A 19,712-nucleotide genomic window follows, 5' to 3' on the forward strand; every position below is an offset into this window, starting at 1 on the left:
CCCGCGTTCCGTGCCGCGTCCTGTGTCGCACACCCGCATCCTGTGTTGGGCCGGCAAGGGGCTTGGCTCCCGTGTGGACGACCCTGGCTCTGGGCACGTGGGAGTCACGTCCCTAGGTCGGTGTCCGCATGTGTCTTCACGGGACCACACGTGGGAGGTTGGAAGGAAGCCGTTCCTGCCGGTGTCATTACTTGACCTTCTCGCCCCGTGTTGTCGTCGTGTGACCTGCCTGCCCTGCGTCAGCCCCGTGTCCTCCCTGTCCGTGTCCGCAGGTGCCTCCCTGTCCCGTGTGGTCATCACTGGGCGTGCTCCCCGCCCCGTCGTCATCCCGTGCCCTCCCTGCCGTGTCCTCCGTCCTGGGTCCCCGTTCCGTGTCCTCCCCTCCCCGTGTCCTCCGGTGTCCTCCGTCCTGGGTCCCCGTTCCGTGTGCTCCCTGCCGTGTCCTCCGTCCTGGGTCCCCGTTCCGTGTGCTCCCTCCCCGTGGCATCACCCTCACCACACCCTCCTGACCCTGAGTGGCCGTCCTCACTGTGTTCTCCTTGGCCTGTGTGCTCATCACGTGACCTCCGTGCCCGTGTCATCGCGTGTCCTGCTTCCACATTCTATGACCTCACGTGTCGGGCACGTCCCTATCAGTTCCACAGACACGTCCCGTACCTGGTGGACGGCCTGTGGGAGGCAGCGCCCGCCCTGGTCCGGAACTGGGAGTGCATGACGGCCCTGCTGCTGGAGCCCCGCGGCGGGCGCCAAGGTGAGCGTGGCCACAAGCCTGCTCGGAGTCGTGGACCAGGGCCGTGTCCCGCCGGCCTCCCTGCCGTGCCCGCCAGGCCCACCGTCCCCCACCCGCCTCCCCGCACCGTGTCTCACTGTCCCCCTACGTCCTGCTGTCCCCCACCCCCCACGTCCTGCCGTATGCGTGTCCTACTGTCCCCACCCTCTCGTAGCACTGTCCCTGTGTGCTGGTGTCCCGCGTTCCGCTGTCCCCATGCTCACATACTGCCCCCACCTCCCGCTGTCGTGTGTCCCACGGTCCGTATCCCCATGTGCCGCCGTCCCTGTGTCCCACGTCCCACTGTCCCTCTCCTCCGTGTCCCACGGTCTCCGCGTCCCACTGTCCCCGACCCACATATCCCACGATCTCTGTCCCCGTGTCCCCCGTGTCCCACTGTCCCTGTGCCCCGCCCCCAGGTCCCACCATCGCCATCTCCCACTGTCCCGTGCTCCGTGTCCTTCCGTCCCCATGTCCCACGGTCCCCTCGTGGCCCCCATGCCTGTCCCAGTTCCTCCTCTCCCTACCTCGTGTCGCACAATCCCTGTCCCGTCACCCCCGCCACCCCGCGGGGGCCCTCCCGTGCTGTCTGTGGCTCCCGCTAGCAGCACGTGGTGCAGCGGGCCTGGAACGCCTCCTGTGCTGTGTTTGCTCCTTGAGTGCTTGGCTGGGGGGAGGGGCATGTGCCACGCTTTCCTGGGGTGACAGGTCCTTGGGTCTACAGCACGTGGTTCACGGTCCCTGGCCGGGGGTCTGTAGGACGTGGTTCACGGTCCCTGGCCGGGGGTCTGTAGGACGTGGTTCACGGTCCCTGGCCGGGGGTCTGTAGGACAAGAGCCGTGCACGGGCTGCTCTCCTGGAAGAGCCACGGAAGCTCCAAGCCTAGCCCCAGAGTCAGGGTGCGGCGTGGGCAGAGTGCCTGGTGAACGAGCCCCCCAGCAGCTGGGACCCCCTTCCCCCATGCCTCTGAGACCCTGGCCCCCCGACGGCACCTGCAAGGAGCTGCCCCCGCCTCCGACTGTCCTCCACGCCCCAGCCACAGTCCCGCCACGCCGAGATGCCCCCGGCCCCGGCCCCACGCTGCAGACACGATCCCAGCGCCCACTGGTTCCTCTGGTCACAGCAGGAGTCCCAGTGCCACACCTCAGGCGTCGAGGCCCATCACGTTCCTGGGCGGGACCAGCAGCTTCAGCCATGCTCCCTGGGGTCCCTGAAGGGGCGTCTTCCTTTATCGTGAGGATGCCTCCTCTCCTCGGACCCAAACGTCTGGGGCCCAGCCGTGGTCTCTGTTGTGTGAGGCTTGGCTGTACCTGGGCTCAGAAGGGCACCACGTTTAGGATGTGAGACACAGGACAGGAGGACCCCCATGGGAAGGTCCAGAGTCGTTGCGGCAAATTCCCTCCAATCTGGTGGCTGAAACCAGAATCCATCCTCTGCCAGCTCTGGAGATGAGATCCAGGCGGGGCGGGGATGCTGGGGTCCAGGCGAGGCAGGACACGGCCACTGGGGTCCAGGCGGGGCAGGGCCGTGCTCCCCCCTGAGGCGCCAGGAGAGCGTCCTTCCTGCCTCCTCCAGCTTCTGGGCTCCAGGCATCCCTGGGCTGGAGGCCGCGTCCCTCCCACCTCTGCCTCCGTCCTCACGGGGATTCTCCTCTGTGTGGGTCTCCTGTTCTTTCTCTTACAAGGACACCAGGCATTGAATTTAGGGCCACCCTGTTTTCCCGTAAGTTGCATCCCATTCTGAGATTCTGGTGGCTGTGATGAGGAGTTACAGTTTCCGCACAACAGCCGATGCACAGACTGTCCCCTCGACGGGATGGCTTCAGACCTGAGTCCCAGGATATTGGGACAGTGGCCGGGGAGCCCCAGGGAGGACTGCCCTGAGCCCCACATGCAGGTGAACGGGCCAACGGTGGTTTGCTTTGTGGGCAGTTGGAGCGAAGGGCGGGCCCTGGTTGCTGTCTTCTGCGGGTCCCGGAGTCTGTGACCTCTGCCGGGGCTCTGCTGTGCCTAGGAGCCTGGCCGCGCTCCCCACGTGCTCTGAGCCCCTGCTGGGCTCACCGAGGCCTGTCCGAGCGGCACGTCTCCCCAGAGTGTTCTGCGTCTGGGGAGGTCAGAGGGGGCTGAGCGAGCGCTGTCTCCCCGCAGCCCTGACAAGCCAGCAGGAAAGAGTGCTCATTGAGATCCTCGTGGCCGCTGTGAGACAAGCTGCGGAGGGGCGCCCACCTGCCGGCCGGCGCCTGGGCAAGAAAGTCAGTGCCACCCCCTGCCCCCTGCCTTGGTGCTCTCCGTCCCCTGTGCTGAGCGCTCTGCTGTGGCTGTCCTGCCAAGGCTCTGTGGGCGCCCGCTCCCGCCTCCATCTCGCAGTGCCCCCCGCCCGCGTGGCCCCGAGAGCCGCTTGCTGCTGCTTCCGCCTTGTGCTTGTCACCCTGACTGCTCACTTGGCCCCTGGCCGTGCGGGCGGGACTCCTAGCCACCCAGGTAGGTGTCGCTGGCCACGCCTCGCAGCTGCGGTGCACCCCTCCTGCTGGCTACCGAGCCCTGTGCCCGCTGGGTCCTGTGTCTGCCGTCTGCCTCCCCGGGGAGAGCATGCCACAGCTGTCCTTACGCCGTGTTCTCTCTGGATGTCGCTGCTTGTCGGCCAGCCTTTGATTTGCCTCCGTGTAAGCCTCTGCTGCTGCTGGGACAAAAGATCACACCCCAGGGCACTTAAACACCACAGGAGTTATACATGGAGCCCCCGCTCTGGAGACCAGAGTCTGAGATCCAGGCGGAGCAGGACTTCTGAGATCCAGGCAGGGCAGGGATGCTGAGATCCAGGCAGGGCAGGACCTCTGAGGTCCCAGCGGGACAGGACCTCTGAGTTCTAGGTAGGACAGGGATGCTGAGATCCAGGCAGGGCAGGACCTCTGAGATCTCAGCGGGGCAGGACCTCTGAGATCAAGGCGAAAAGGGCTGTGTTCCCGCCTGAGGCTGCAGGGGAAGGTTCTCCCTGCCTTTTCCAGGTGCTGAGGCTCCAGGTGGCCCTGGGCTCTGGTTGAGTCCCTCCTACTTCTGCGTCTGTCCTCCCTTGGCTGTCACATTCTCCTCTGTGCACACGTCCAGCTGTGTGTGTTAATCTCCGTTTTATGACACGTGCCCCTAGATAAGGGTCCCACCCTGAGGTGTGACCTTGGGGGAGGCCGCTGAGTTCTTGACTGCGTCTCTGCGTGGGCAGCACTTCCTTGGAAACAAAAACCCGAGTAGTCGTCCAGAGCTTTATCCTGGATTTGGGGGGAGCTCTGCCTGGGTATGACCTGGCCACGTGGGAGCAGGTCCCAGGGCCGCCGTGGGACTCACGTGGGTCCGTCGTGGGCTCAGGCCACGCATGCTCTGCCTGCAGGCCACCCGGGAGGTGGACGGGACCCGCCGCTGGCGTGAGCACGCCAACATGAGCCGACACTTGGCCAAGGTGCTGCCCCGGCTGCTCTCCAAGGTGCCGAGCGGGAAGGGCCGAGGCTGAGAGCCCGGGGAGGCTGGGGGAGCTCCAGGGCAGGCCAGGAGGCTGCAGAGGCGAGGGGAGGCCCGGGGGGCTCCGCTTCACGCCTGCTCTCTGGGCAGTTTGCAGCGGACAAAGAGAAGGTGACCCCCCTCCTGCAGATCCCACAGTATTGCAACCTGGACGTGTACGACACGGACGGCCTGGGCTCGGTACGTCGCAGGACTCCGCTCCTGCTCCCTGAACTCCACGTGCGGGGCCGCACCCCTCCTCCTCAGGGCCCCCGTCCCACCCCTTGTCGGGGTCCCGGCGTGGGGGCCACGCGCCATCTCCCTGGAGTTTCAGGCGTCGGGCTGCTGTCCTGCTCTCCGCCCTGCGGGTCTGGGCCATCACGCGCTCTTGCGACAGGGTCTAGACCCCCGTGCTTGCAGGTCTCTGACCTCTTCCTCCTGTCGCCGTGCCCCCTCCCTGCACGGCAGCTGCTCCGCTCGCCCGGATGGATCTTCTCCCAAACCCCGGGGCCTTTCACGCCACCCTGACCTTTCCCCTGACCCGTACGATCCCTGCCCCCCACTGACCCCTGATCACCGTTTCCCGGACCCTTTATCGTCTCTCAACCCTGTGACTCCTGGCGGTTCCCGCGACGACCTCCGACCTTTCTTCCTCATGCTCGTGACCTTTTCTCTCAACCCCCGACCCACCTGACCTCCTGCCCATCTCCTGACCTTTCCTTCTCGAGGTCACAACCCCCGACCTCTTCTCACCACCCCGCATCGTGCCCCCCGACCGGGTCTTTTGTCCCCTCGGCCCCCCTGCAGTACCTGGACGCGGCGCTGCTGGAGCTGGACTGCCTGGTGCAGCGGCACTCGGACGTGGCGGTGCTGGAGGCCTGCGCCCGCGCCTACGGCACGTACTGCGATGAGGGGCGCTCCGCGCACGGCCAGGCCGCCCCCGCCTGCAGCCGGCTGGTGGACATGCTGGTGGACGCGCTCACCCCGCTGCTGGACGTGTTCATCCAACACGAGGTGCAGGCCGGGGGTCGGTCACAGGGGTGGACGCGGGCGTGGGGTTCTCTGTGGGAGCCCCAGCTGGTCTCGCTGGCCCTGTGACGGGAGGGGGAACATGCGCGGGCGGGTGGCTAAGGATTCCACTGCTCTCCGCGGGAGCCCCATAAGCCCCCGGAAGACCAGCCTGCCAGAGGCGCTGCCCGGTCTGCACTTGACGGGCAGATGGTGTCTGTGAAGAGCCGTGTCGTAAACACGTTTGGCCTGGTGGGCCCTCCTGTACTTGGCCGGTGGTCCGAGAGCAACAGACACAGCGCGTCCCTGGGCCACGTTCCAGTAAAACTTTATTGACACAGACGGGCTGAGGGCCGTGTGGCCTGTGGGCCTGGCGTCCGGCCCTGACTGAGGCACCTTGCTTGTGACGCTCTGCTTGTTTCCACAGGCAGGACTCCAGGTTGCTCTTGAACCTGGGCCTGCCGCGATTGTGGGGTGCCGCAGGTCAGCGACGCACCTGTGTCTGTTCTCTCCGCTGTCAAGGGAGAAGCGTATTCCCTGTGGCAGGTTCTTGGCAGGGATGTGAGGCAAGTGTGTGGAGGTGGGAGGTCGCAGATCCCGACGTCCTTGTTCTGCAGCCTACGCGTCTTTGGGGGTGTCCTCTGGTCCCCTTCGTTTCCTGCAGAGCTGGACTCAGAATGGCCCGGGGCACTGTTTCCCTTTGGAGATCTCAAAGAGCTGCCCACCGGAAAGTTGGGGACAGAGCAGGCAGGAACACGGGCCTGGCTCGAAGCTGGTCCGGTGCCCTGGGGAAGCCCCCCTGGAACCTGCGTGTCCCGCCACCACCCCCTCTGCTCTCTCCCCACTGTGTAGAAGCAGGGCCTGTTCCTTGGACACGGTGAGATGGGGCGGATCTGCTCCACGCTGCGGAGACTGGCTGCCTTCTACAGGTGAGGGGGGCAGCGCGCCTGTTCCCTCGGGGGAACAACCCCTTGGGTTCGTTCCCTTGGGAATGACCCCCAAGCCATGTGCCTGCTGCCTTACTCAGACGAATGTCCCCGTGTCCCAGGTGAGGTGGGGAGGACTCAGACCTTTGTGCGGGTGTCCTGTGGGTGTGCCTGGTGGCTCTGGGCCACCTGGGAGCCCATCCTGCCCATCGGGGGCTCTGAGCTGCGTCCCCAGGAGTGGGGAAGGCCTCACCAGGCGGGTGCTGGACATCATCCTGAGGGAGCCCAGCTGGGCCACCTGGGCTTGGTGGCCCCTCAGTCAGCCGGGAGGTGATCCCTCAGCTCTGAGACCTACTGACCAGTGTTCGCGGCTCACCTGGGGAACGGCGGAGCTCCTGGTGGGGCTGAGCTGTAAATCCTCGTGTGCGTTTCTGGCCAGTGCACACGACCTGAGCAGCTGGAATCTGTATGAGAAGATGGACAGCCTGCTGACGTTCCGCCGGCACCAGGGCAGCCTGCCCACTGAGGTGAGGGCGGAGGGAGTCGGGTGAGTCCTTGTCGGGGGGCAGGGGTGGGTTCTGGGGAGGGAAGGGTCTTGTGGGAAGGAATGCATGGGGGGGAGGGTCTTAAGGAGAGAGAAGGGTCCTAAGGGGAGGGAAGCAAGGGGGGGACAGCAGGTTCCAGGAGGAGAGAAGGGTCCTGAGGGGAGGCAAGAATCAGGGGTCCTGAGGAGGGGGAAGCATGGGGGGGGGATAAGTTCTGATGGGAGAAAAGTATCTAATGGGAGGGAAGCGGGGGGGGGGCTGAGGAAAAGGAAGGGTTCTGAGGGGAGGGAGGCATGGTGTGCGACAGACTGGAGGGAGAGAAGGTCCTGAGGGAAAGGAAGCATGGGGGAGGGGATGGTTCTGAGAGGGTAAGGTCCTAAGGGGAGGGAGGCATGACGGGGAGGGTCCTGAGGAGAGAGAAGGGTCCTGAGTGGAGGGAAGCTTAGTCGGGGGTAGGTCCTGCAGGGGAGGGAAGCATGAGGGGGGCAGGTTCCGGGAGGAGAGAAGGGTCCTGAGGAGAGGGAAGCATGGGGGGGATAAGTTCTGATGAGATAAAAGTATCTAAAGGGGAGGGAAGCATGGGGGGGTTCCTGACGAAAAGGAAGGGTTCTGAGGGGAGGGAGGCATGGTGTGGGACAGACCTGAGGGGAGAGAAGGTCGTGAGGGAAAGGAAGCATGGGGGAGGGAATGGTTCTGAGGAGAGTGAAGAGTCCTGAGGGGAGGGGAGCATAGGGGAGTGTCCTAAGGGAAGAGAAGTGTTCTGAGGGGAGGGAAGCGTAGGGGGAGTGTCCTGAGGGTAGAGAAGGGTTTCAAGGGGAGGGAAGTATAGCCAGGGTGTGTCCTGAGAGGAGAGAAGCATGGGGTGGTTCACTGAGGGGAGATACGTCCTGAGGGAAGTATGGGGGGCTCGTGAATAGACAGAAGAGTCATGAGGGGTGGGAGGCATGGGTGGGTCCTGAGGTAAAGGAAGGGTTCTGAGGGGAAGGAAGCATGGTGGGGGACAGGCCTGAGGGGAGAGAAGGTCCTGAGGAAAGGGAAGCATGGGGGGGACGATGGTCCTGAGGAGACGGAGGGGTCCTGAGTGGAGAGGAGCATGGGGGGGGGGATGAGTTCTGATGGGAGAGAAGGGTCCTGAGGGGAGGGAAGAATGGAGGTGGAGGGTCCTGAAGGGAGGGCAGCATGGGCGAGGGTCCTAGGGAAGAGACCTGTCATGAGGGGAGCGAAGCATGGGGAGGGGAGGGTCCTGAGGAGAGGGAAGGGAAGCATGGGGGCTGGCGTGGAGGGTCCTTAGTGGGGAGAAGGATCCTGAGGAGAGGAATGGTCCTGAGGGGAGAGAAAGGTTCCAGGGGGGTGTGGGGCAGATTCTTGGTGGAGAAGGATCTTGGAGAGAGAGGGTTCTTGGGGGGGGCGTAGGGTCCTGAGTGGGGGGCAGATCCTGGGGGGAACGGGACCTGGGGAGTGTCCTGATGGAGGGGGAGAGGATCCTGAAGGGAAAGAAGGGTCCCGCTCAGGGAAAAGGCCCCGAGTGGGGGAGGGGCAGGTACTGGGTCTCAGGGTTCTCTGCTAAGGAGTGTCCCCTGGGTGGGTGTCCCATCCACATCCCCGCCTCCATGACAGGCCCTGCGCCCCACAGGTTGTGCACTGTGCCCTGCAGTGCACCTACTATGCGCTCCTGTGGCAGATCGTCGCCGCCACCGACCGGCTGCCGCCCCAGGTGGGTGAGGGGTGCGGGGGAGGTCAGGCGCGTGGTCCGCAGTCGTCTGTGAGGAGGGAAGGATGGAGCGGGGTGGAGCCAGCTCTGCCGCCGTGACAGGCGTCGGTCATCCGGGGGTCCGCCTGGGCTCCTGGACTCCGACGTGAGAGCTGACTTGGGGCTGGGCTGGCACCGCCACCCGGCCTGCCCGCCCGCCCGCCGTGGGGAGCGCGGCTCAGATGATCTGAGGACCCGCTCCTGTGCGCGCCGGGGGAGACCCTTGTCCTTCCTCGGCTGCTGGCCCGTCCCTTCGTTGGGAGCCAGCCACACTTTGGGGTTATATTTACGGTTTCTCGGAAACCCGCAGGCCTGAGTTCCTTGGGAGGAAGTTTGGAGCCGTGTGGGGAGAATGTGGTGTGGGGGGTGACGGAGATGCGGAGAGGGGGGCGCGGGGGATGGGGAGGGGCCACGGGGTCAAGATGGGGGAGGGCAGGGAGACGGGAAAAGGGGACCTGAGGCTGAAGACGAGGGACGGAGGGGATGACGAGGGGGATGGGGAGGCGGGGGGGGGGGGGACGGGGAGGCGGACGCGAGGGCGAGGACGGCGGTTGATCGGCGCGGGGACGTACCTGACGCCGGCAGGTCCGTGGCGCTGGCGCTGGGGCTCCGCTGACGGGGCACCTGCTCGCCCGCTGTCCGCTGGCAGGAGGCGCTCCTGGACTTGAGGAAGAGGCTGCTGAGGTTCTGCCTGGTGTGCCGCGTGTACCTGAACCACCAGAGCAAGGTGCTGAGCGAGAAGGTGCGTGCGTCCCTCCGAAGCTCGCCGGTGCGGCCGGGGCTGGCGGAGCAGGAGGGGGCGTCAGCCAGGCCCGGGGCGTGGGCTGGGGCGCGTCAGGGCAGTTAGGCTTTTCTGCGACGCTGGTTCCGGCTCTCCGTGTGTGTCTCGTATGAGGACGTTTGTTCTTGAACGATGAGGGGAGGGCTTGAGGGAGGCCATCGTCGCGTCGTGTGAGCACCTTACGTCTGTGAACCTGTCGGCTCGCCCGGGTTTGCGGGAGCCCAGAGCCCGCGCACGGCCCCGGGACACGGGAGCCCGCGCGCACGGCCCGTTCGTACCAGCGCACCCGTCTGCTGGTCGCTCCCGCGATCCGGGCCGCGTGCCGCGGTGGTGGACATGCGGGTGTCCGCTCCCGACCGCCGTGTCAGAGGTTGCCGCACACGGAACCTTCAGGGCCGTCTCCGGTCTGCGGGGAAACTGTTCTCAGCGCTTCTGGACGCTGGACGCAGGCGCCCGCTTCCTGCCTTCCGCGCCAGGGCTCCTGCGTTCTTCCCGCGCGCGTGTGAATTTTCCGAATTCCCGAATTTCCTCTCCCGCTACCTTACGTAACACCCCGTCCTCGTCGGACTCGCGGCCGACTGAGGAGGTTGAGTGTGCGGCTCCTTTCCCGGGCCTGAGCTCTGCCCCGAGACCCTCCCCGCTGCCGGTCACAATCCCGTGTCCGCGGTTTCCCGCCAGGATGGCTCTGGTCCCGGCCGCGGCCTGTGCCGCGGTGCCGCCCGGGTGTCGGGGACGTTTGCGTTCAGCGTGTGTGTCGTGTGCTGCTGTGAGGCGTTGTCCGTGGTGGTGTCGCCCGCGTGTCGACTGTCTCTGGGGTTCCGCTCGCGGCCTGGGGTTCCGTGGCGCATGTCTTTGGGGGCCCCTCCCTGCCCCGCGGCTCTCATCCAGCCGTGACTTGGCCTGGGCGGCTGCGGGCGCTAGTCAGGGCCCGTCCCTGGGAGGGTGGTTGCCTGTCCCTGCCGGTGCCCCATCACGCCGCAGCCCCTCGCCCCCTTCAGGCCTTCATCCTGCTGTGTGACCTGCTCCTCATCCTCAGCCACCAGGGCCCTGAGGAGGACACGGGCCTGGGGCTGCTGTTCTTCGTCCCCGACCACGTCCTGCAGTGCAAGCTCCTCACCTTCGTCAAGGAGCACGTGTTCCTGGAGGAGGCCGGAGCTGCAGGTCAGCCTCCCGGGAACTTGGGGCAGGGACGGAGGAGACCTGGAGTGGGTCCAGGTGGGGCGGCCGGGGGCAGGAGGTGGTCGGGGCGGTAAGGGTAGGGCACGGCCTTGGGCCGGGGGGCGGGGGGCTGCGGTAGAACGGTAGGGGGGACCGCGGGGGGACCTCGGGGGTTGGGGACAGTTGGAACAGCCCGGGGGGTAGGAGGGCCTGTGCAGACTCAGGGTGGGAGATGGACGAGCCTCGTCGGGGGCTCGAGCGCGCCGGGGCCTGGAGCCGCATTTCCCGGGCACGTGTGTTCTTGGTTCGTGCTGCCACGAAGAGTGGGGGAGCCCTGGCCAGGTGGTCAAGACCTGGGAACACGGGGACCCCGTGACACTACGTGCTTCCTCTGTGGCCCTGGGCCTGCGCTCTGGGGGTCTGCACGTCCGGTGGTGGTTCTGAGCCACTGCCGTCCCGGCAGCGGTACACGGAGACAACGCTGGCACCCCTAAGCCCCCCGGGACCGTGTCCCCGCCCGCCCCACGGCTGCGCGAGGGCCGGGCGGGCACAGGAAGACACGGCAGAGGCCGGCTGTCTCGGCAGGGCCCGGCAGAGTTTACAAAGAGGAGGACGCGGACGAGCTGCACGAGCTGTTCCACCGGAGAAACATGCTGGCCGTGTTCTGTAAGCTCGTCGTCTGCAACGTGCTGGAGATGAGCGCGGCCGCCGACATCTACCAGTTCTACCTGAAGGTCTCTGCCCGGCTCTCCCGCCCCGCGGCCCGAGCTCACCCTCCCCCGCCCACTGCTCTCCTGTGTAAGACACGGAATTGGGGTAGAAAGATTCCAAAACAGAGGACAGGAGTGGAACGTGCCCGGACTTACGGACTCACTGCCGTTCACCCGTCCCCCCGTTTCCTCCGACCGCTCCCGTGGGTGAGCCCACCTGTGTGCGTGCGTGGGCGGCTTTCCTGGGAGCGTCTCCTCAGCCTTTTTCTATCCCTCACGCCTCTCCCCAGACCTGACTCCCGGAAAGTATCTTCCTTTGGGACCTCACTTCTTGTCTTTTCAAACTCTGCGGTCTTGTCCGGTGAACCGTCGCTGCTCTCATTCCGTTCTTTCGTGGCCACCGAGATGGGACGTGAGCCGCGTGAGGGCCGCGACTTGATCCTTGATGGGCCCCGAGTGATGATCCTCAGGGCCTGGCCTTGAAGGAGGCCCAGAAGTTTCCATGAGCGAATGGATGGCTGAAGGGATGACTGCATGGACGGATGGGTGGATGAACGGATGTGTCGATGGACAGACAGACAGATGGATGTGTGGACGGATGGAAGGTTGGGTAGATGGATGGTTGGATGGACGGATGGACGGTTGGGTAGATGGATGGTTGGATGGACTGATGGACGGTTGGGTGGATGAGTGGACGGGTAGATGGATGGGTCGGTGGATGGATGCGTGGCCCAGGTGGATGCATGGACGGATGAGCGAACAGGTGGGTGGTGGGTGGGGGATGGATGGATTCAGTCATTGTCACATTCGTAGAAATTGTCGTTTCAAGATCTTCTTTTGGCGTCTTGTAATGAGATGGAGACATGGGCTCTTTGTTATTTGTGGGAAAACGTTCCTTTGATGACTTTTTCATTCTGAGTTTTATTTACGCGGCGATGGTTCTCTTTTCCCTGTTTGAAGCTCACGTGGTCCTGAGCTCTGTGCCGTGGGCCGTCAGGACAGTCTGGCCTGGGTCTTCCCTTGCCTCCGGTGTGTTGGGCGGAGCTCTCCTCTCCCGAGACTTAACCTCTTAACGTGCTGAGCCTCCCTGTGTCCCGGGGGCCGTGTCGGCGGCTGACTGTCGTCGCACGTTTGGATTTGGGCTGCTTCCACGCTGGCCCGGGCAGGTCGGCGTGGCTCTGAGAGGCTCGGCTCCCTGGCTCCCGGCCCGTGGCTCCCCAGGGCGCCCTGCCCTCCCTGTGGAAGGAGTGCTCCTGAGGGACAGGACCAGCCAGCGCTGGGGGCACAGCCGGGCCCTGGTCTGGGAAGCCTGATGGCCCCAGCTTCCCCGGGTCCATGGGATGTGCCCTCCCTGCCGGCCCCGGCCCCGGCTGGTGCTGAGTGCTCGGAGGATCCACGTGTGTGAACTTCCCGGGACACAGACACGGGGACTGAGCTGTATGGCTGTCCATAGTCTGCAACTTGGGAAGGCGGCATAGGAAGGGGTTGGTGCGTCCGTTGGCTCCATGGTGACGGTCCTTTCCTCCCGCTCACAGCACTACCATCACTTCGGGGACATCATCAAGGAGACCATGACCCGGACGAGGCAGAACGACAGACTTCGCAACGCGCTGTCCCTGCTCCTGTGTCTGCAGCAGGTGAGTGGACTCTCCCAGAAGGGCCCACGGCGTCCTGGGACCGGTCCCCACGGCTCCGGGCCGCAGTGCGTCGCCCAGCCCTGGGGGGCATGCCCGCTTGGGGACACGCCAGGCACGGGTCTTGCTGGGCCTCACTGCCCACTCCTCGGGAGCCCTGCACTCCCGCTCGCGGTGGCGGGCCGGTCAGACCCTGACGCCTCCCGAGGCTGGAGGCTACGGCCCCACAGCTGCCTCCTAGTGGGCTCAGGTTCTGGGGAGACCTTTAGAGGGTCACAGATGGCCCCCCTGCCGGGTCCTCATGTAACCACAGGTGAAACACAAGAACCTCTCTCTGGACGTGTATGAGGACGAGACCTCACCGTTGGGGGCCCTGCCATGCTGGCCTTTTCGGCCCCCACCACCCCAGCAGCCCCCAGGAGGCCCGGCGTACACCTATGGACTTTGGGGGCAGAGCCCACGGACGTTCAGTCCTGCACAGCTGGCTTCTGTGCTCTGCCCACCGCCCGGTGACGGCACTGTTGGGATGGGTTCCCTGCTGGCCTGGAACTGGATGTGGTCAGGGGTGTGTTGTGGGGACACACGGCAGCTCGTGGTATGTGTCCAAGGCTGCTTAGGTGGACGGGGTGTCCCTCCGTCCTCTTGTGCACGGAGCGGCCGGGCTCCAGCATCAGGCTGGACTGTCCCCTGGAGGCCTTCAGGTGTCTTCTTGCACAGTGAGCTAGGTCTCCTGATGGTGACTCGGGTTGTCCCCGACTCTCAGGGTGGGCGTCCCCGTCCCCCACCCACTGACCCTCAGGGCGGTGTCCACCCCGCACCATCCATTGATCTGAGGGTAGGCGTCTGTCTTCTCCACGTCAGTCTGTCACAAAACCGTGTAAGTGCGTGTCCCGTGTCGGACTCTGGTCCTTCCATCCCCGTGGCAGCTGGTTCACCGAGATCCGTGGAACCACGACTGGACACGTGGCTTGTTCCGTGCTCTGCTCTGCTGCCAGACGAGTGTGTCTGCCTGTGTTGGGGGTTTCCATCCACGTGTGGGGAGTTCTCGCCGAGGCCGTGTGGAGTTCCGTGGCAGCAGCAACTCGGGACTCAATGGCTTCTGTCCCTTCTCTGCCCGATCCTGGCTTTGTGCACGGAGTCTGGGGCTGCCCACGGGCTTGAGCTCTTTGCAAGGCCTGCTTTTGGTCCTCAGTGCTGGTCACGGCTCCCTCCACGGCTGACCGTTGCCAGTGTCCGTGGTGCCATGGGCGCCGTGGACTCATTTCTCTCTGGGGAGCTGAGCCTCCGTGGGTGTGTCAGGAAGGGCCGGGATCGGGCATCTCCGCTGCCACTGTGGGTTCCTGGTCCTTGGGCCATTCTGCCTGTGGTGCGGTGGGCAGGCCTCTCCGCAGACACTTGCCAGACCCTCTCTGTCCCGCGGTTTTCCTGGAACACGGCTTCTTGGTCCTGATTCCACAGGCCATGCACACTCTTGGCCCCCACACTGAGGTCTGCCTTTAGGTTGGACTGTTTCCTGCTATTTTCTGTTCCTTTGGAAACGGCCTCCTTCCTCCTGGCCCAAGAACGGGTCTGCGTGTACGACGCGGAGGTGACCCCGATTCCCCAGAGCGCAAGGCACGTCAGGGGCACCTTCCTGTCATATCAGGCCCCCTTGGGTCCCATTCAGTGTGTGCTTTCCCTGTAAATCAGGAGCGCCGTCCCCCTCGTGGTTTTTCTGTTGCATCTGACACACAGGAGCTGTGGCTGACCAGGTGGGACGTTTGCAGGCTCCTGGCTCGTGGGCGCGTCCTGGTCTGTGCCACCTGCTCCCTGCTCCCCGGCATCCCGGCCTCAAGGTGGCTGTCCAAGGACCCCTGCCCTGTCCCCCGTGGATGTCATCGGCCGGTGGCCCTGTGCTCCGGGAACTTGTCCCTTCTCTGTGCTGTTTTACCTCTGGGGGGTGGTGGGAGGTAGAGGGAGACTGAACCTCGGTCCATGGGACATGCCCCTGGTGGCCCTGACCCCACGGCCCCTGTGCTCCTACAGCTATTCCAGAAGCACGTGGACACGTATGGCATGGGCTACGACCCCATCGAGTTCATCTGCGGCCCCTTCTACTCCATCCGGCTGTTGGCACGCCGCTTTGCGCTCACCCTCGGCTTTGACCGTGCCCGTGACGCAGCCCACCTGATCCACAGGTACCTGCTGGTACGGGGTGCTGTGACAACACCCTACGCACCCCAGCCCTGACCTCACCTGACACTGTGCTCCCCAGTCTGACCCCATCCCCCATCTGACCCCACCTGACTCTGTGCTCCCTGCTGTGACCCCGTTCCCCAGGCTGACCCCACCTAATGTTGTGCTCCCTGCTATGACCCTGTCCCCGGTCTGACCCCACCTGACTCTGTGCTCCCTGCTGTGACCCTGTCCCCGGTCTGACCCCACCTGATGTGCTCCCTGCTGTGACCCCGTCCCCGATGATCTGACCCCACCTGACTCTGTGCTCCTCAGTTTTGCCCCCATCCTTCAGCTTAGTCCCACCTGGCGCCCTGAGCCTCACCTGACCGCACCTTTCCACTTCCCGTGTGAGCCCCACTTGACACCCCAGCCGCTCCCTGTCTGCCTCTGCCCGTCGCCCCAGCTCCCCACTGCACACCCTGTCCCCAGGCGTGGGCTGGCGTTTGCCTTTTCCGAGTCCCCCGTGCCTGAAGAGGAGGAGGCCCGGCAGAGGTTCCCCAACCTCAGCTTCCTGCTGGTTCTGGCCGAGTTCTCCTGCAAGATCCCCCCTGCAGAGCGACAAGCCGCGTGAGTGCCCCAGTACCCCCGGATGTGGGACCCCTGGGCGGTGGGCGGGGGGATGGGCTCTGGGGCTGGAAACACAGACTGTGGCTCGGTGGGGCGGGGGACGCGGAAACCAGAAGGCTCTCTGCTGCGTGAGGGCTGCTGTCTGGGCCCTTGCACTGACCAGGGCCGCCGTCTGGGGTCCTAGGGGGTGCTGGGCTCTGGGCTGCAGCACTGACTGTGGCCACCAGGTGGCGCTCCTCTAGCACGGTTCCTTGGGTCTCAGCCCTCAGCCTGAACATGGGGGCCAGCGGCCATGGGTTCCTGGGGATCTGGGCTGGGTCTCCTCTGACTCCCCCTGCCTTGTACTCCCTTGCCCGCAGACTCACCCACTTCCAGGACTCCATCCCCGAGGGCCTGCCAGTGTTTGGGGAAGGGGACATGAACCCCATGCTTGTCTATCGCAAGTCCCTGATAAGGACAGACTACGTGGCCCAGGGGGAGGACGAGCCCGCCGCCAACCCGTTTGACGCCATCTGCAAAGACAGCAAGCGGCCCCAAGGTGGGGAGGGTGTCGGGGGTCGGGAGGGGTGGCCCTTGGGCCCCGTGGCTGACCGCTCCCGGCACCGCAGAGTTGCCCGTGGGGACGTGCTCCACCTGGACACCAGACACCCTGGCCAGCTGCAGTGCGGGGGACAGAGAGCCGAGAAATTCCTCCAAGGGCCAGAAGTCCAAGAGGTGAGGCCCTCGAACTCCAGGCTGGGTGCAGGGGTCTGCCGTCGGCGGGCAGCCCGTGAGGCCTCTGCCTGCCTGGTTTCCGGGTCAGCCTTACGAGTTTCTCCAGAGCAGAGCCTTGGGATGGCCGTGACGGGATGCTGGTCTGATGGGGTCCCACGTGGTTCTGAGGCTGGGACGTGGTCCTGCGTGCGTCTGAGGTGGTGACCCGCTCGGGTCCGAGGCAGGGACGGGGCTGGTCTGAAGGGGGGGCGGTCCGCATGGGTCTGAGGCAATGGCGTGAGTGCACGCGGGTCAGAGGCGGGCAGAGGGTTGTGTCTGGCACACGTGCAGAGACTGCTGTCCTGTAAGGTCGTGCTCTAGGGTGGAGCCAGGGACTCGTCTCGTCTCCCCCCACCAACTGCCCAGCACAGTCCACGACTGCCCACGACTGTCCATGGCACAGGCTGGGATGCGGCCGTGTTGGAGGTGGTACTGGTTGCCATGACTTAGGGCTGTTCCCCGTCCACGTCTCTCCGCGTCTTGTGTGTTCTGGGGCCGTGCGCACTTGTTCCCTCCAGGGCTTGGGCTCGCACGGCCTCCTGCCATGGCCTGGGGCCCTCTCTCGGCCTCCCTGGCAAGCAGCCACCCTTGGTCTCCGGCAGGGACGTCTTCGATGTCGACTTCCTGTCATCGGAGGACTCTGAGAACTCGTCCAACGAAGACGTGGACGTGGAGGGCATCTCCGTCCACGAGGTTGGTGCGGGCTAGGGCTGTGGGTGGTGGCCACGTGGGGGTGCTGGCCCGGGCCCGCCGTTCGTGCCATGGCCCACGCTTCTCAGGGTGGTGTAGGGGCAGGACATCCCATCTGATGGATTTCCCGGGTGACACTGGCCTCTGTGCCCAGTGGGGGTGGAGGCAGGTCCGTCCGCACGTCCAGGGGGTGGGGGGATTGCTCAGCCAGTGTGTGGCCTGTGGACCCTCTGAGACTACTGGGTCGCGACAAGGCTGGGCCCTGAGCTGTCCCAGGTGCCCGGCTGCGTCTGCACAAGGCTCCTGCAGTGAGCTGGGGCCCTGAGGCTGGGTGTGGTGCCCATCCCCTGGTCTGCTTGGCCGAGGACACTGGGTTTTAGGGTGCCCTGGGGTCCTTGGCATCTGACTCCTGCCTGTTGGCCTCCAAGTCGGGCCTCCAGGATCTGCGGGTCTAGCGTGGCCCTCAGAGCGTCACTCTGGCACGGCAGCCTCGTGTGGACAGCCCTGTCCCCGCCATGGACACCTGGGGCCAGGGTCCATGAGCCAGCCTGGGGTCCCAGGCAGCAGAAGGCCGTGTTCCCCGCCCACCCGCGTCCTGGCCAAGCTCTGGTGCCCTCCGTCCACTGCCCAGCCCACTCAGTGTTCCCACCCCATGCTGAGTGACCAGCCTGGCCACAGTGTGCACCACTGTCCACCTCTCCGTCCGCGTGTCTGTGGTTCTCAGCGTCGTCCTCTCCGTCCCCAGGGCGCGTCGGACTGAAGAGCCCTGTGGGACTCCGTCAGCAGTTTCAAGTTCCTCCTCGGTCGTTGACTTCTGGTCCTGGGCTTGGGGAGCCCGTGACGTCCAGGTGTGGGGCTGACCCAGGCCCCCAGGGCTCCAGACAGCAGTGACCCCTGCCTCCCGCACCTGCTCACTCCGGCCGCGTGTGAGGAGGGTCACATGACTGTACGCCCCCCCCCCCCGGGGTGCCCCCCCCCCCCCCAACCCACCAGGTGCCTACCTGCCTGCGGCTTCTCTGACAACCACTGTGCTTGGCTGGAAGGTCCCGGAATCTGACTCCCCTGCTGTGGACCATGGTGCCGGCCCCCTTGGCGGGCGTGCTCCTGCATGGCGTGGGTCTGGCCGGGCCGACAGCTCTTCCTTCCCCGGCTCAGGACCCCGCGGCTGGGTAATTCCCGGCGTCAGGTGCCGAGAGCCCGTGGCCGGTGGTCAGCTCCACTCCGGCGCTGCGGACAAACTGGCTGCGTCTGGGCGGGCTGGGGTGGGACGCGCGTTGGCCGCCGATCCCCGACATGCAGGGGGGCCCCGTACCTCCGATCCCGTGTCGGTGCCAAACCAGAGCTCTCTGGGCCATGGTGTGGAGGGGGACGCCCCGAGTGGACACGGAGAGAGGCCGGGCTGCGGGGAGGACTCCTGCCGGTCATGCACAGGCAAGAACGGGCCCAGGAGCTCGGGCCTGGGGGACCCTGTATAGACCTGTTCTGTGTAGATCCCGGCCTGGGGAGCTCAGGCCTGTGCAGGCCTGGGCCTGGCGCGTTGCCGTCCAGGAGGGACACCCGTGCCTCTGGCTGTCCCCTCCCCGGGACCGGGGCAGCTGCTGTGGGGAAGCAGAGCCCTTGATGGTGGCCTCGAGAACACGGGTTGCCCGTGGGCAGGGCTCTGCAGGAGGGCCACCCTGCCAGACGCTCCGGGCCCCACGGCCCGTGACCCTCGGCTGGACTTGCCGCGCCCCAGAGCCGTGCGCACGGCATGGTCTCCCGTGGTGTTGCTGCCGTCTGTCCCCAGTAGTGTCCCTGCCTGGCATCTGTGCCATTTGTGATCTCTGTGTGCGTGTCTGTGTCGTGGGCCGGGCGAGCCAAGCCCCTCACAGAAAATCCTTAAATTCTTTATTCGAAAATACAGACGTGAGCTCGTAAAACGTTTTTAAACTGCTACACACACCAAATAAAAGTTAACTTTACACGTTTTGTACATTGACATGAAAATGTAAGTACGACGAGACGTGCTGCGTCCCGTACCCCGTGTGCAGGGCTGCGGTGGGGCGGCGCCCGGAGACACGCCTGTGGACGAACGGAAGGTCCCGGGGCCCCTGGAATGTTCCTGACCAACGCGTGAGAACGGCGCAGGACCGTCCGACACCCGGTGCACGGGTCGGTGCACGGCTCACGCCCCCGGGGCTGTCCCTCTGCAGCAGCAGCTCCCCTCCGAGGAGACGGTCGGCCGAGCCGGTGAGTCTCCAGACACCGGCACTCGGGACCTACTCGGCACGTCTCTCCCCGCCGGGCCCAGCCAGGGGCTTCCGGACGGACGGCAGCTTCTGCCCGGCATGCAGGGAAACGCGCTCAGTGACCACCGGACCGGCTCCGTGTTGGATAAATAAAAGCTCTTCATCCCATACAAATCACTCCATTTTCTATAAAAGCTCAACGATCAAACGGTTCTGTTCTTTACACGATGGCGGCTCTGCGTCCACATCTGGGCCCAGGTCAGGAGGGCGGCAGGTCGTCGTCCTCACACGCGTACTCGTACAGGTCGACCGTGCCCAGGGTGGACGGTGCCTCGAAGAAGGGTCTCTGGGCCAGCGGAGACCTCAGGGAGCCCAGCTTCTGGTCCACGGGGCTGGGCTCAGCTTCGTACCTGCAAGGAGCGCAGAGTGAGCACAGAGGGGTCGTCCTGGCCAGGGCAGATGCTGCCGGCAGCCTCCAGACGGCTGGG

At 65.4% G+C, this 19,712-nt stretch overlaps 2 protein-coding genes and 1 long non-coding RNA gene across 13 annotated transcripts in view; 1 reads left to right on the plus strand and 2 right to left on the minus strand.

Annotated features, from left to right (window-relative positions):
* The window catches only part of LOC131821561 (cohesin subunit SA-2-like), a 49,146-nt gene extending 30,189 nt beyond the window's left edge, over positions 1-18,957 (plus strand). For 2 of the 8 annotated variants that reach the window (XM_059157744.1, XM_059157745.1), the window contains exons 16-33: positions 637-751; positions 2,917-3,020; positions 4,151-4,243; positions 4,369-4,458; positions 5,065-5,271; positions 6,118-6,194; positions 6,631-6,718; positions 8,370-8,450; positions 9,136-9,228; positions 10,266-10,428; positions 11,011-11,159; positions 12,671-12,772; positions 14,795-14,946; positions 15,416-15,553; positions 15,913-16,091; positions 16,162-16,267; positions 16,909-16,999; positions 17,742-18,957. In XM_059157744.1, coding sequence (XP_059013727.1) covers positions 637-751; positions 2,917-3,020; positions 4,151-4,243; positions 4,369-4,458; positions 5,065-5,271; positions 6,118-6,194; positions 6,631-6,718; positions 8,370-8,450; positions 9,136-9,228; positions 10,266-10,428; positions 11,011-11,159; positions 12,671-12,772; positions 14,795-14,946; positions 15,416-15,553; positions 15,913-16,091; positions 16,162-16,267; positions 16,909-16,999; positions 17,742-17,756 — 2,043 coding nt within the window. In that variant the 3' untranslated portion in view covers positions 17,757-18,957. Of the gene's footprint in view, positions 1-636; positions 752-2,916; positions 3,021-4,150; positions 4,244-4,368; positions 4,459-5,064; positions 5,272-6,117; positions 6,195-6,630; positions 6,719-8,369; positions 8,451-9,135; positions 9,229-10,265; positions 10,429-11,010; positions 11,160-12,670; positions 12,773-14,794; positions 14,947-15,389; positions 15,554-15,912; positions 16,092-16,161; positions 16,268-16,908; positions 17,000-17,741 lie in introns of those variants that run through there. The other 6 variants (XM_059157746.1, XM_059157747.1, XM_059157748.1 and 3 more) reach the window with 6 other exon arrangements.
* LOC131821566 (uncharacterized) lies at positions 5,578-8,924 on the minus strand. Its single transcript, XR_009349944.1, has 2 exons — positions 8,400-8,924; positions 5,578-6,655 (listed from the first exon to the last, which is right to left on the minus strand). It is a non-coding gene; the product is annotated as an uncharacterized LOC131821566 (long non-coding RNA).
* The window catches only part of PPP2R3B (protein phosphatase 2 regulatory subunit B''beta), a 41,817-nt gene continuing 40,971 nt past the window's right edge, over positions 18,867-19,712 (minus strand). For all 4 annotated transcript variants that reach the window (XM_059157753.1, XM_059157751.1, XM_059157752.1 and 1 more), the window contains one exon: positions 18,867-19,634. In XM_059157753.1, the coding sequence (XP_059013736.1) occupies positions 19,484-19,634 (151 nt within the window). In that variant the 3' untranslated portion in view covers positions 18,867-19,483. The remainder of the gene's footprint in view (positions 19,635-19,712) is intronic.

The sequence above is a fragment of the Mustela lutreola genome, chromosome X, assembly GCF_030435805.1.
Source record: "Mustela lutreola isolate mMusLut2 chromosome X, mMusLut2.pri, whole genome shotgun sequence".
NCBI lineage: Eukaryota > Metazoa > Chordata > Mammalia > Carnivora > Mustelidae > Mustela > Mustela lutreola.